The sequence below is a fragment of the Chinchilla lanigera genome, unplaced genomic scaffold, assembly GCF_000276665.1.
Source record: "Chinchilla lanigera isolate Chin_1 unplaced genomic scaffold, ChiLan1.0 scaffold00014, whole genome shotgun sequence".
Classification (NCBI taxonomy): Eukaryota; Metazoa; Chordata; class Mammalia; order Rodentia; family Chinchillidae; genus Chinchilla; species Chinchilla lanigera.
The window spans coordinates 16331797-16346417 of record NW_004955415.1 but is presented as its reverse complement, the minus strand read 5'-3'; the positions used below and the strand labels follow the sequence as shown (position 1 = coordinate 16346417).

The window sequence follows — 14621 nt, the reverse complement described above, 5'->3', positions numbered from 1 at the left end:
ATGACCTCACCTACCAGAGGTTTGCTTTCCAGGGGTTTTATTCAGGTCAGGTCTGCGTTCTCTTTCTCTCCATTTTCCTGAGAAGTTCCCACCACCTCTTCCTCTTTTCCAGCTTTGAAATCTTCCTCGTCCAAATCCGCCTCTGCCTCTATACGCCCCACTCATGTCGTCTAAGAAATAGAGATTAGAAAAGATCCACAAAAACTAGATGGGGTATAACACTCCTAAAAGTGTATTTATGTAGTTAAAAAAAAGAAAATTTGCGTTCTATGTTTGAAAAGAGCATACAGTCTTCAAAGTTGTAGATGATGGAGGAAAGCGAACATTTTGCAATTACTCTTCTAATCCCCATCGCTTTTTAATGTATGGATGTTTAACTAAGCATATACTAAATGCCCATGGAATAAAAACAGGTATATATCGTACCAGTTACAGGGAGACTCCATGATAGAAACAGAAATAAAACAAGTAAGGAAGGTAATTTGTTTGCAATGTTTAGAACTTATTAAAGGGCAGTCATAGCTATATATAATCTTGACCTGTGCGATACTACGGATACCTCATGACAACTCCTTACATACCAGCATTCCTGCAGTGTGCTATCCACTGTTTGTGCAATCTTTCTATAAACCTAAAACTGCTCTTTTAAAAAAAGTCTACTTAGCAAAATTCATATCTTACAGATACAAATAAATAAGAATATACCCACACAGTGCAGTGCAATTAATTGCAAGCGTCTACCGGAATCTTTATTAAAAGGATTTAGTTAATAACTAAATAGCTCACAATTTTAGGGAAGGGCAGGACTTAGATCACCAACCTGACATTATATACTGAGAAACTGAAGCTCAAAGAAATTAGGCATAGAGATGAAGCTCAATGTTGTCTGGTGACAGTAGACAGCAAAACTGTCCTCGGACTCGCAAGCTGAAGCGCTCCTCTGACACTACCTACCGTGCCCTTCTCAAAGGAGGTGAATATGCTGAAAAAAGTACCAATTCCAACACAAATGCAAGAGGTAAGACTGCAGAGAAAGCCACGCGCTAATCCATCGAGCCCGATTCTCGCTCCCTCTTCTGCGGGAAACACAAGGGGACCGTAAAATTTTCAGCTCCTAAGGACCCGTCAAGTCTGGTTTTCCTCAGCCGCAGCTCTCCAGAGGGTCCAGCGCAGGACCCGCCCCTCCCGTTGCAGCCGCTCAGGAACTTCAGTTTTTCCACCACTGCCTCGGGAAAGGGTTAGGAGTGCAAAGCGCCACAATTTCACCACAAGATACGGCCTAGTCTGCCTATAAATTCTTTCTTGGCGCGCCCGCGACGCAACTTCCGTTTAGGGAAGTGACGAAAGAAGGGGCGGGGAAAAGTGTAGCCAATCAGGGAGGTCAAAAGGGCAGGCGCATATAAGCTCCCGGAAGTGGTCCGGAGGTCCGAGCCGGAAAGCGGAAGCCCGGGCAGCACGTGGGGGAGGTGCCGGTCGGAGGCTCTTAGGTCTCTCTGGGTGGGAGGCGGAGCTGGCTGCCGCGACAGCGCAGGAGGTGGGACAAGGCGCGGGAGACTGGAGGGACACCAACGAACCTGGAGACCGGCTGAGTGCCATGGAGGGTTCGGGGGAGCAGCCGAGCGCACAGCCCCCGCATCCTGGGGACCACTGCATTCGCGACGGCGACTTCGTGGTGCTGAAACGAGAAGATGTGTTCAAAGCAGTGCAGGTCCAGCGGAGAAAGTAAGTCAGGTTGCTGACCCTGGGTGTCTCCGCCTTCTAGGTGACGCTCTCCAAGTCTCTCTGTAGACCTCTCCCTGCAGCATCACATTCGTGACTCTCTGGATCCCCATCTCCCGCCATCGGTGCCTCCTTGGATCTTACTAGCACAGTGGCCTTTCCCACCGGGATCCTTTTTCAGCCTGGACCTTCGAGACCTCTCCCGCCTCTCCTGTCTTCCCACAGAGCTCCCCTCCATGGTTTCATACCGGACCCTCTATCTTTAGCATCCTTTCTAGTCTGGCTACATAGCCCTTTCCCCAGAATTCTGTTCTTGGTCCTGTAGTGCCCGGATGCGGCTCTCTCTGCCTCCCCCACTCCCTGCGTGGAGTTCTCCCCTTGGATTCTTAGGATTTTCTGTGTTCTTGCAGATCCACTCCCGCAGTGTGGCATCTTCTTCTTGCCTCTGAGAGTCTCCTCCGCACTTCTCCGTTTGCCCATAGATGCTCCTTCCTCCCTAATTCCCCAGCTAGGATCAATCCTATAAAAAATGACTTTCCACCTGTTCTGGCCTCGGAAAGGCTGGCCTCTTCGCTCTACCCAAAGTGGATTACCTATCTACGCAGGATAGAAAAGGGCGACAACTTCTCACAGAGCGTGGAATCACTTTGGGGTTCCTTTGCTTCACACCGAGGTATTCAAGGGCCAGGAAAGTTGAACTGCTCAAGAGCAGTGTGCTCCAGGTCTCAGAACTCGAAGTTAGGTTTGGTTTGTACACTGCCAACTAGTATGACACTATTTTAGGACTACAAAAACAGGGTTTTTTTGTTTTTTTTTTTTTTTGAAAGCAGGATTTTTGATAATTTTCTAGGAAGGATACTGAGGTGGTTAAATCCTAATAGCTTATATTAGTGGTGATAATATTTGGGGATGTTGATGTTAATTTATCCGAGAAGTATAACCCAGTTTTCTTTTGATCTGAGTCATTACACTTTTTTGTTTGTTTTGTTGTGGTGCTGTGGATCTAACCCAAGATTTCGTACATGCCAGGCAAGTGTTGTACCACTGAGCTACCTTCTCGACCTTATTTACTCTTGACAAAGAAGTCAGTTGGAGGCAATATCAGCACAGCCAGAAAATTAGGCAGCATGAGCTGTGGAATTTTTGAGAAATGCTCATATTAGTTGAATTATTTTACTATTGCTTGAGTCAAACTGTTGGTAGTATTTAAAATGAAACAGGTATCATTAAAAATTAGGCCAGAAGACATGAAGCACCAAACTGGTGATAACCAAGCTCTTTTGCAGAAGCATCAATGGGGTAAAGAAAGAATTTTGGAGAAGGGGTGTTTCTTCAAGTACAGAAATGTACTTGCAGCACATTTTAAGCATTTTTTTTTTTTTTTGGTCATTTTGATACAGGGTTTCATTTTTCAGTTCAGGCTGGCCATGAACTCTCTTTGTAGTCCAGGCTGGCCTCAAACTTGGAGCAATCCTCCTGTCTCAACCTGACTTACTTTCTCCGCTGGACCTGCACTGCTTTGAACACATCTTCTCGTTTCAGCACCACGAAGTCGCCGTCGCGAATGCAGTGGTCCCCAGGATGCGGGGGCTGTGCGCTCGGCTGCTCCCCCGAACCCTCCATGGCATTCTTCTGTAATGCCAAGTATTGGCATTACAGGCATGCATCACCATGCCCAGCTTTTAAGAATTTTTAAATTATCCATTGATGAAATTTTATTTTGTTTTGGTAGTTGAAATTAGAGGAATTTTACAACTATCCCTTATCACTACTCTATTTTTGTAGTCTTGAAGCTAGTGTGTTTTTCTTTTAGAATTAATTAGAAATTCTATACTTGTTTCCAAGAGCATAATTTTTAAAGCTATCCAGTACTAATTATTTAAGCTTTTTAGAAGAAGCATGACACAGTGCAGCAAAGTTCTTAGATTATAAGTTCATAGTTCAGTGAGTAAACCCAGCATTACACATCTGTGTAATGACCATCCAGGTAAAACTTTTTCTTCTCTTTTTCATACTATTCTTGTACATTGCTTAATTTCCAAGTATGGTTGTTTGTGCTAAGAATGGGGTTTTTTTTAGATGAGAGATACTTCACTTCTAAGGCTACATCAACTCTAGAGTCTTTTATACCTCATTTGAAAATACTTCTCGGGGCTGGGGATTTAGCTCAGCGGCAAAAGCGCCTGCCTGGCAAGCGCAAGGTCGTGAGTTCGGTTCCTGGTACTGGAGAAAAACCAAAAAAAAAAAAAAAAAAGAAAATACTTCTCACCCATCCCTATTCTTAGCAGAGCCATATTGGTGATTTCTGTCTTGCTTAGAAAATGACCCTCTGAGCTCTGATGCTCTCAGGGCAGACTCCCTCATTACCTTCCCTCTGGGCCACACTCGTCTGCTTGGGTAGAAGCAGTCCTAGCTCTCTGAGGAAGACACTGCACATCCTCTTCCTTCTCAGTGAAGAGGTGGCTTCCATCCCTCTGTGTGACACCTGCCTTTCCACATCAAATAGATCAGTGTTCCTTTAGCACTGAAGTGCGTGGAGGATAAGGTAGGGTGTACATCTGGGGTGAGAGCCGAGCTTTAGTTTCCAAGGGGCTCAGATATTGGTGTCACCAAGTATTTTTAATGTCTGTGTTGGTTAGTGGGAACCCAGCAAAGAGTAAGAATTGATCCTATCTGGCTCCCTTGGAGTCACACCGCATGTCACTCAGAGGGCTACAAGTGACACTTAATAAAGATGTAACACATACACATTATACAGGTGTAGCAGGATATAGAAACCAAACAAGAGAGGTGACATGCTCAGGCCCTAGCAGTCATGGGAAGCATTTGACATGGGAGCCTGAATGCTGCAGTGATGCACTCTGAGTTCCTGGGAGCACAGAAAGGAAGAGGAAGGAGGTGGGGTGCAAATAGAACTCAGTGGTGCGGCTCCAAGAGTTCAGAATTCCATCGCTGGGGGCCAGGTCCTGAAGCTCACTGGTGCCTCCTGAGGTCCTGGGAGCTTTGCTGGGGTAGACTGTGTGACAGTGGGAAGAACCAGACCTGGGGCTCAGACAGGCCCGAATTTGAATTTCAGCTCCAGCATCTCGTAACTGTGAATCTTGAACACTAAGCATACTTTTCTCTAGGCTTTGGATTTCTTTGGAAAGAGCTACATCCCAGGTTTACCATGAGAATTTTAAAAGTGTAAAACACACCTGGTGTACACTGGCTAATACAGGCTAATACCTGTAGTTGATGCTCAGTAGATGCTAGTATTCTTCTTTTAAAAGGCAAGGTTTTTATGGGATTTCTCTTTTAAACTGCAGTAGGATACAAATCTGGGTATGAGGAAAGACCCAGTAGAGCATTGTCAGTGTTAGGTTCCATTTCCAAATGTTTAGATTACCAAGGGTGTTTACTTGCAAATATAATCTGCTTGTATTAGATCATTTTCTAATAAAATGGCCCATTAGACCAAGGCCAAGAAATTTCTCGAATATTTTTCATTTCCATGATTGCTCTGCTCTGAACATGGCCAGTGTGAATTGCAGGGAGCGGGGGGTCACAATGTGTGGCCAGTGGCTGAGCCATCTTGGCCAGTCTGCCCACTATTGAGGAAAACTGCGGAGCCTGTGAGTTCTGTGCCTTGGAAGAGGAAAGTTTTCTGTTTTTGCTTTCTTTTTCCAAATTCAGTGTTTCCTTGGCTTCTTTATTATCCGCCCATACCTGATGTTTTTTTCTAGTTCATTTGTCAGTTTGTATTCACGGAAGTAATGCTGCTGATCCATTGTGGAGACCACTTTTGAAGTAAACTGGAGTGAGCATGTCTTTTGTATACTGAATGCAGAACAAGTCAGTTAATTGTTTGCTCTTTTCCTCCCAGAAAAGTAACTTTTGAAAAACAGTGGTTCTACCTGGATAACGTCATTGGTCATAGTTATGGAACCACATTTGAAGTGACTGGTGGAGGAAGTCTTCAGCCCAAGAAGAAAAAGGAGGAGCCTACTTCAGGTACACCATTTAGTTGTGCGAAATAGACGCTGTCTCTGGGTGCAGTGGCACGTGCCTATAATACCAGCCGCTTCCCAGGAGGCTGAGGCAGGAGGATCCCAAGTTCCAGGCCAGCCTGCGCAACTTAGTGAGACATGCCTCAAAATTGGCAGGGGGACATCCTAGGGAGATAACTCACTGGTGAATGCTTGCCTAGCATGCATGAACCCTTGGGTCCATTCCCCCCTAAAAAGAGATGCTGTCCAACTAGATGGTTAGAAACACATCGACTTGCAGTTAATTCCGGAGTGCCAGCCCAGGGTATCCCAGAAAAAGTCTAAAGTCATCATCTAAGAACTATAGCTTGATGGAGCAGAGCAAGTCCTCCCTTGGTGATAAACCCACTTGGGTTCTGGCTCTAGCCCACTGCTAACTGGCTCCATGACCTTGAGCTGGATATATCAGCATACAAGTTCCTTCTGCTTTCCTTTGAGAGCCTGGGTAGACCCAGCAGGGCCCTCAAGTGAAAGAGCTGCAGGGTGGGGCTATGAGGGTAAGAGTTCTGGCTTTGAAGCAGACTGGCTAGGTTTGTATGTCTGCTTTATCACCCACCCCAAAACCTAGGTCAGGCAATGTGACTCCCTAATTCCTACATACTCACCATCACGGGGCCCTAAACATGTTTAATGCCCAGGTTGTAACATGACTCATAGGTGCTCGCCACAGTGCCTTGCCTGTGCAAAGGATCTCATCATTTTAATCAGGTTCATCATAAAATTAAATGCATACATTATTTATTAAAATAAACATTCTTAATGAAATATCTTGCTGATAAAAACAGTTACTAAAAATTAAACAGTTAAAAGTGTTAAAATTCTGAGCCAACCCTATTAATAAATGCAGTGGTACCTTGGTTCATGAATGTAATTTGTTCTACAGTTTTGGAAAAGACAGCTGCGTTTTTGTTTCTGTGGGAAAGATGGCCGTGGTCGTGTTTGTCACCCAATGCAGAGTTTGCAAACAGAAACAAAATTTTGCTGAACATTTTTGTTGCGAGCCAAGTAGTTTGCAAACAAAAGTATTTGTGAACCGAGGTACCACTGTGCTTTTAAATTAACGTCTGTATTTTTATTAAGTATCAAATGGGTGCCAGGCAGAATTAGGCATTATGAGTACAGCAGTTCATGAGGTAGACTTACAAAACACTTACAGTGGAGAACAGCTAAAATACACTGGTCCATAAGCAAGCAGTGTCATTCGTGAAGATACAAAGCAGGGCACATACTGGAGTCTGAGTGGGTATGGTAAGCCTTGGTTGAGGTGACAAGTGACAGGAGGGAACCAGCCACTCAATGGGATTTACCATGAAGGCCTTCCAGGCAGAGGGAGCAGCAAGTCCCCAAGTCCTGCCTTGATTGGCGTAGAAGGGCCGTGTAGCTGAGGCCAAGCGAAGGTAGGCAGAGCCGATCTTCCATGACCTGGAGAGTCTCCCAGGTGACTAGTATGCTGTTTGCAGCATCTGGACAGATGAGCCAATTTGCATTCTTAAGAAAGAGCATTCTGGCATCTGTGTGGCTAGGACGGGGGCAGGAGTGTGAGCAGGAAAATGAGTTAGAGCCACAGAGTAGTGGTGGTGGGAAAGGGAGGTAGGCGGTGGGGCCGGTGGAGTGCAGGGCCGAGCCTGAGTGGCTGATGGGCTGGATGCAGATGTGAACTTTGGAAGAGAGGCTGTCAAATAACTGCAGATCATAAATGACGGAGAGCACTTTCTTTCCTTAGAGACTAAAGAAGCTGGCACTGACAATCGAAATATAATTGATGATGGGAAGTCTCAGAAACTCACTCAGGATGACATAAAAGCTTTGAAAGACAAGGGCATTAAAGGAGAGGTAATGCTCAAAGGACTTTGGAATTTGGTTTTTGTTTGGCATATAGGAAATGTATAGCTGACTTTACCTAAGGCAATGGGGGAACATTATTTTTATTAGAAATATTCATCCCATTCAGAATGTCAAAATTTTGTTTTTTGTATGCAGGAATGTAAGTGAATGGCCTCACTAACATTATGAGCAGTAGGGAATTGAATAGCAGTGTGCATCAGACGCTAACTTGGTTCATGTTCAGTAGTGTTTTCAGCTAGTGTCGTCAGGAATGAGCTTCCTCTGTCTCTCTTCTCTTACTTGTCCTGCTGTCATGGTTCAAAGGGAGTTTTATGGTACTTGTACTTTATTACAAGTTTCCGAACAATTTAGAAATACAGAGTTAATCTATCCAGACTTGTGTTGAAGAGGGCCTGGAGAATCAGACCTTTGGATATATTCCAAGGTAAAAAGCCTTTGAGGTTCTTTGTTTTGTGGCAGAAAAGTTTAAAAAAAAATCCGCTTGCTCCTTTTCTTCTAGGAAATAGTTCAGCAGTTAATTGAAAATAGTACAACATTCCGGGACAAGACAGAATTTGCTCAGGACAAATATATAAAAAAGAAGAAAAAGAAGTAAGTAGTCTTTTAAACAGTTGAAAATATTAATTGTTCTTCTATATTTATGAACTATATATTACTAAAGATAAAGTGTTTTACACTTTTTTCAAACTGGTGTTCTGTTTTTCATTCCCCTAGATATGAAGCCATCGTTACTATTTTGAAGCCATCCACTCGTATTCTTTCAATTATGTATTATGCAAGAGAGCCTGGAAAAATTAAGTACGCTTTGTTTCCTTTCAAAACTATAATTGGGGGAAGTATGTCTTTAAGAAAGTCATGATTTTAAGTAAAATGAAAAACTTGCTCACCTGCATAAAGTGTCTTCCTACCTCATAAATTGTAAGTCCTTTTACTGTCACCTCCAAAGCAATCGTTTATCAACATAATTTTTACAAAACAAAACTTGAAAAATGATGACTGAAGCTGCAGGCCTTCCTCAGCTAAAAGTGAATGAATTGCGCTTTTTTTCCTTAGCCACATGAGATATGATACACTAGCCCAGATGCTGACATTGGGAAATATCCGTGCCGGCAATAAAATGATCGTCATGGAAACGTGTTCAGGCTTGGTGCTGGGTGCGATGATGGAACGAATGGGAGGTAAGCCTGGATGTTTTCAAATTTGGTAAAACCCTGTCTGCGTAGAGGGGTCCAAAAATACACACTGTTAGGAAACCATATCAGGTGACTCTGAGGTTAGTGAAGTGACTTGGGCGAACCCAAGTGGCTCCTGTCCCCGGGCCTCTGTGGGAGCCACATCTCTCAGTCTTGGCTATGGGGGCCTGTGGTGGGGATGGCCCTCCCAGCTTCAGCACCAGTGGGGATGGTTTGGAACCTTTGGGTCAAGGATTCTAGGAAAACTTATTTCAGTGAAAAGAGCTGGTGCTCCTTTAATTGGCCCGAATTGACGCACCTGAGTGGTTGGGCTACTGGGAATGTCTTCTCTCCCGGAAGAACCAACTCAGCCTGGTTTGCCTGTCCTTTCTCGGAGCCTGTGGAAGATCAGCACTGAGAATGACCCCACCTGAGGATTGTGATAGGAGAAGGCAGAACGGCATCAATGCTGTGACACCCAAATTTGCATAGTTAGGGGATCTTACAGTAGTGTCAGCTGGGGATGAGTTGCTTTAAGATTTCTGGTGGATCCCAGAGGAGCTTCATTGTTCTTGAGCCTCTAAACAGTAGGAAAGCTTCCGTTTCATTACTCGAGGGTGCCGAGGGCTTATGTAGGGGCCACTGTGCAAATGTTTGTTTCTTTTGTCTGTTCAGGTTTTGGCTCCATTATTCAGCTGTACCCCGGAGATGGACCTGTTCGGGTAGCAACAGCATGTTTTGGGTTTCCCAAGTCTTTCCTCAGTGGTCTTTATGAATTCCCCCTCAACAAAGTAGACAGTCTCCTGAACGGCACATTTTCAGCTGAGATGTTGTCTTCCGAGCTGAAAGACAGTACTTCCGTCAAGGAAAGCAATGGTGTAGTTGAGGACAAGCAGACTCCTGAACAAGACACTGAGGAGCCCACGGCGGAGGCGCCAGAGAGCAGTCAGCCAGAAGAGCAAGAAACGATGGAAGTTGTTGCTCAAGACCCTGAATATAAGGGACCTAAGGAGAGGGGAAGCAGAAAAGATTATGTAAGAACGTCACAGCCACTATATCCTTGTAATTCCCGGGGCCTCAGCCAACCTCATTTAAGTAATAAGGTTGGGTTTGGCTGTGGAGCATCAGCTCCCATGATGATTCACAGCAAAACGGTGGAGGAGGGCGGTGCGGCCATGTTCAAGGAGCGCGGCTGCATCGTAGGGTGGTGCTCGGGACACAGGCATGGCTTCGGCCTCTTACTGAGGGTTCTGTGCTATGTAGGTTTTTGTGCGTTTTCATCTTTCTCCTCCCGTTGCTTTACTCTGAGTTGATCTTGTTGAAACGTTGTACTAAACCGGAGCGTTTTCCATAAACCAGACTGAATGACTTCAGTGCTCTGGTTTCTTGTTTTTCTTCTTGAAGATTCAGGAAAAGCAGAGGAGACAAGAAGAGCAGAGGAAAAGACATTTAGAGGCTGCTGCTCTGCTGAGTGAAAGAAATGCAGATGGGTGCGTTGATGCAAGAACACGGGTGCTTGGTGCTAGTGGACTTCGCTCCAGATGGGTCCTGTTCTGACTCTCGCCTGCTCTGATGCTAATGGGAACAGCGATGAGGGCTCTGCCTTGGGTTTTTAAAGGAAGGAAGCTGGCCCAGGCATGGTGCCTCATGCCTGTAGTGGCTGAGGCAGGCGCCACAAGGTGGAGGCCAGCCAGGGCTACATAGATCAAGGCCAGCCCGGGTGACATAGCAAGACCCCATCTCAAAATAAAAAAAAAAGTGTGTGTATATATACGAAAGGACACTGGATCTGGCAGAGGTGGGAAGTTGATGATGCTAAGGGTTTCAGAAGAAATCAAAGTGCTTTCCAGTGCCAGTGTGTCTGATGAGGCTGTGTGGGCCCAGTGTTCGGGGTTGGCTAGGGGAGCCTCCAGATCGTTGTGGTACCTATGACACCTGACAAAGGTAGATTCCGGTGTCTGCAGAGGCAGCATTTACAGTGTTAGATTTGCTTACAGGTGATTTAGAAACAAAATTAAGAACGACTTGGATTACCAAGTATCCTGGTATATATTCCCTTAAAATCAAGAGCTCCTGATTTTATGGTTTTGAATTTCTCGAATGTTGCCTTTAACTCTTCTTTGCATGGCTCATATAAATCAGTACATGACCATTTTAAGCTGTCTTTTTAAATGTGTGGTCCATGCTGAGGGATAGAGAAGTAACCTGCCTGACGTTTTCTTTCCAGCTTAATCGTAGCAAGTCGTTTCCATCCCACTCCACTGCTGCTGGCTTTACTGGACTTTGTGGCCCCATCACGGCCGTTCGTGGTCTACTGTCAGTACAAAGAGGTAATACTGGAACAAAGTAGGCAGGAACCTTGGCCTCTGAATTTGGATTCTCAAACTACAGCCCAGGAAGTATTTCTTAACCAAACTCTTTTTGCCTCCAGCCTTTGTTGGAATGCTACACAAAACTTCGGGAGAGGGGAGGAGTCATCAACCTCCGGCTGTCGGAAACCTGGCTCCGAAATTACCAGGTACGTGTCCCGGAGCTGCCCTCCGGACTTGCTCCCTGCTTCTGGCCACGACCATGGAAAAGTCTCTTCCCGTGACCTAGGACTTTTCCTGACCCTCTTTCCTCTTACATGTGAGTGAATATGTGTAACTCCAGCCCACAGCATTTGAAGCGAGCAGTTGTGATTCATATTTCCCCAAAGCCCAGGTGGCACTGTGCAGGGGTAACCAGCAGTAGCTATGGCAAGAAAGTGGCCCCCTTTCTGTGCTGGGACATCTTCACAGAAAGTGGTCAGGCAGGGTTGGCTGGTGCCAGAAGACCTGCCGAGGTGGAAGTCAGTGTGAGAGAGGTGTCAGGGAAATGGCTCAGAAAGAGAAGAGGATTAGGTAGTGTGGGCTGTGCGTAGGGCAGAGGATGTGGAGGAAGAGCCTACAGAGCTCTCTTGAAAAATTCCTAGGAGCCGTGATTTCCCCGTAAGGGAGCCCCGCATTAGGTGGAAATGGCCCACTCTTGGTTCCTGTGCTCAGTCACGAACTGGGAGCAGCCGTGTCCCTTCAGTAAGAACACTCCGCGGATCCCACAGCAGCCCGAGGCCCCCGCTGCCGAGTGCCTCGTGGCCCATTCCCTCAGGAGCCAAATTCGAGGGGCACTTCCAGGCTGCCACAGGCGTGGCCCGTTGCTTGGCATCTTTCATGCCATGCTAGGGCTGCTGTTGAGCCCTGAGCAACCCTGCCCTCTTACTTAGTTCAGGTAACAGGAGAGAATTCCTGTCAGGGTTCACAGGGTATCGGAGAAGGAGGATCTGAGTGTGGCCACTTCTCCGAAGACCCACGCTCCATCACTGGCGGAAGCTTCCTGGAGCCAGCAGGAGGAAGCAGCGCACAGGCCCAGAGTGCTGCTGTGCAGGCCATTTGCCTGTTGTTTGTGGAAACTTGCTTTAGGTTTGAGAGGAATGGGGCTTAACTTCTGTGCTTTTCCCTGCACTGTCAGGGGAAGGAATAAGCTCCTTAGAAATTTGTCCGTTTAAATCTTCAAGAGAAACTCTTGTCATTCACGTCCGATTTTGAAGTATGCCAGAGGCATGCGCTTATCATCCTGGGAAAACGTGAGTGTCTTTTCCTGTCTTGCTTAGGTGTTGCCAGATAGAAGTCACCCGAAACTGCTGATGAGTGGTGGTGGGGGCTACCTGCTGTCAGGGTTCACCGTGGTCCTGGACAACATCAGAGCAGACGCCAGCCTCAGATGCAGCACAAGCACTTTAGAGTCCCTCGAGACAGAGGAGCCGGTGGCCAAAAAACAGAAGCGCACCGTGTCTGGGTCTTAACCTTTTACGAATTACTTTGATTTTTGTTCTCAGGCATTGTGTAGTTAATAATTAAACCTTAAATGCCATTGCTGGTGTTTTTTTGGTATCCTAAGAGCAACAACAATCTGCGCATCCCTTGCTGGGAAGGCGGAGCCAGCCTCTGTCCACACCTGCACAGGTGGGGCCAGGTCAGAACTGCAGCTCCAGAGTGCAAGCCTGGATCGCCGCGACAGCTGTCTCCTAACAGAACCCTGAGTGCTCCTAAATATTTTGAGATTTTTAACACTCTGAATATGTATTTATATAAGATTTTATATATATATATGCTAAGTGGAATAACAACGTAGCTAAAACTTGGTGAGCTCTGAAAGAATTTGTGGAAGAAATTTCCTCTGTTCATTCCAGTCTCTTCACCTCAAGCAATATGGATGTGCGGCTGTGTGCGAATTACAGTACCAGAAACGTCCATGCTGTTCCCTGTCGGAGAACAGGCTTTCCTTACAAGGAAATAAGCTACAATTTACTACTTTATAGTTGACAACCTGGAAGGGCTCCAAGTACTTATTCACTGCTTTTTGAGGGTACATACTTAGAAGGGTTGGTAGATACTTTCTTTGCAATTATTTTCCAATTCCTTTTTTTAATTTTTATTTTTTTGAGACAGGGTCTTGCAGTGTGGTTGAGGCTGGCCTTGAACTTGCTATGTAGCCAGGCCGGCCTTGAATGCACAGTGATCCTCCTGCCTCAGCCTCCCGAGTGGTGGGATTACAAGTGTGGGTGACCATGCCTGGCAGTTCCCTTATTCTTTGTTCCAAATCAAGTGAGTAGAATTTTTGTGTAATATTTAGCTAAAGGAAACATTTTTTTCCACTGTAGAGGCATAAAGACACGCATTTATGTATGCATATAGATGTTGATATGCACACATACACATTTATATATACACACAGTGTGCTACCTATGTGGATGTATACAGACATGGAAAGAATATCGTATTTATTTGAATTACACAAAAAGTTTTGTGCTGAACTCAGACCAGTTCTCATTGCGTTGGTGTTGCTCCTAGTTGGATATGTTTAAGTGCCTTTTCCTAGCGATGATGTATACAGTTCTGAGTGCTCTGTGGTCACTGGCAGGAACGCCAAAACTCGACTGCCTGCGGCGGCAAATAAAGGCTCCGAGTGAGCCACAGCGCTCATCCATTTGCAGATGTGTCTGGCTCTGTAATCACGCTTGCGTGTACTGTTCACATCAGGAGAGGCGGGGGTCATCCAGCCCAGAGCAGCTCTGAAAGACGAACTTTCTTCTTCCTAATAGCATGTGCTATCTAAATCTGGTGGGTTACCAACAAGTACAGTTGTGGTTTCCTTTTCTTAAAGAATCAAAGCGTTTCCTCCCCTGATCCGTCTGACTTGCTCTTAATGATGCGGTGGCACCGCAGGGCCGCCCTCCAGCCATCAGTGACACAAGCTCTGTCCCACGTGGCGTGTTGCCTCTGACACGGAGCACAGCCAGCACCCACACCCAGCCAGCCCAGCATGTTAGGGACACAAAGCCACATGCTCAGGTGACATGCAGTGGCTGCTGGTCTCCACTGGTCCCTGTCAAATCCTACCTGTGACTCAACCAGTTTCCAAGTCCTGCTCCATTCCCAAAATCCTTTGCATGGGTCCCTGCAGGAGTAACTGAAGTCCAAGCCAGATGCCCTGCACGGCCGTGTAGCTGCCCCAGATGGCTGTGAACTCGTCACCAGCGCCTACAATAAAAGTTAACATCTTTTTCTCATATATATATGACTTAATTCAGTGGCTCACAAAGTTGCAAATTTAGCATTTGAAAATTTAGAATTCTCTAGTGAGTTTGTTAAACAGGTTGCTAAGCCTTTATCCAGTTTTTCATATTCAGTGGGTCTGGCGTAGGACAGAATTTACATTTTTCAGTTTCTAAGTGATACTGGTACTGCTAGCCTGGGAGCTACCCCTTGAGAACCACTGCCATGTTCCCCAGTGGATGCAAACCCCACATACACACACATACCTCAGTACTGGGGATTGA

At 45.8% G+C, this 14621-nt stretch overlaps 2 protein-coding genes across 4 annotated transcripts in view; one reads left to right on the top strand and one right to left on the bottom strand.

Annotated features, from left to right (window-relative positions):
• Positions 1-946, bottom strand: part of Mcm8 (minichromosome maintenance complex component 8) — a gene marked incomplete in the record, with an annotated part of 34451 nt that extends 33505 nt beyond the window's left edge. Inside the window, 2 exon segments of the mRNA XM_013512261.1 lie at positions 15-170; positions 821-946. Of these exon segments, the coding sequence (XP_013367715.1) occupies positions 15-170; positions 821-827 (163 nt within the window).
• Positions 1-12652, top strand: part of Trmt6 (tRNA methyltransferase 6) — a 56347-nt gene extending 43695 nt beyond the window's left edge. Inside the window, exons 1-11 of one of the 3 annotated variants that reach the window (XM_005380852.2) lie at positions 1445-1722; positions 5585-5712; positions 7471-7580; positions 8092-8183; positions 8307-8390; positions 8646-8770; positions 9440-9798; positions 10169-10254; positions 10992-11094; positions 11196-11282; positions 12393-12652. In XM_005380852.2, coding sequence (XP_005380909.1) covers positions 1595-1722; positions 5585-5712; positions 7471-7580; positions 8092-8183; positions 8307-8390; positions 8646-8770; positions 9440-9798; positions 10169-10254; positions 10992-11094; positions 11196-11282; positions 12393-12584 — 1494 coding nt within the window. In that variant the 5' untranslated portion in view covers positions 1445-1594 and the 3' untranslated portion in view covers positions 12585-12652. Of the gene's footprint in view, positions 1-1444; positions 1723-5584; positions 5713-7470; positions 7581-8091; positions 8184-8306; positions 8391-8645; positions 8771-9439; positions 9799-10168; positions 10255-10991; positions 11095-11195; positions 11283-12392 lie in introns of those variants that run through there. The other 2 variants (XM_005380851.2, XM_013512262.1) reach the window with 2 other exon arrangements.
• Positions 12653-14621: the final 1969 nt, after the last annotated feature.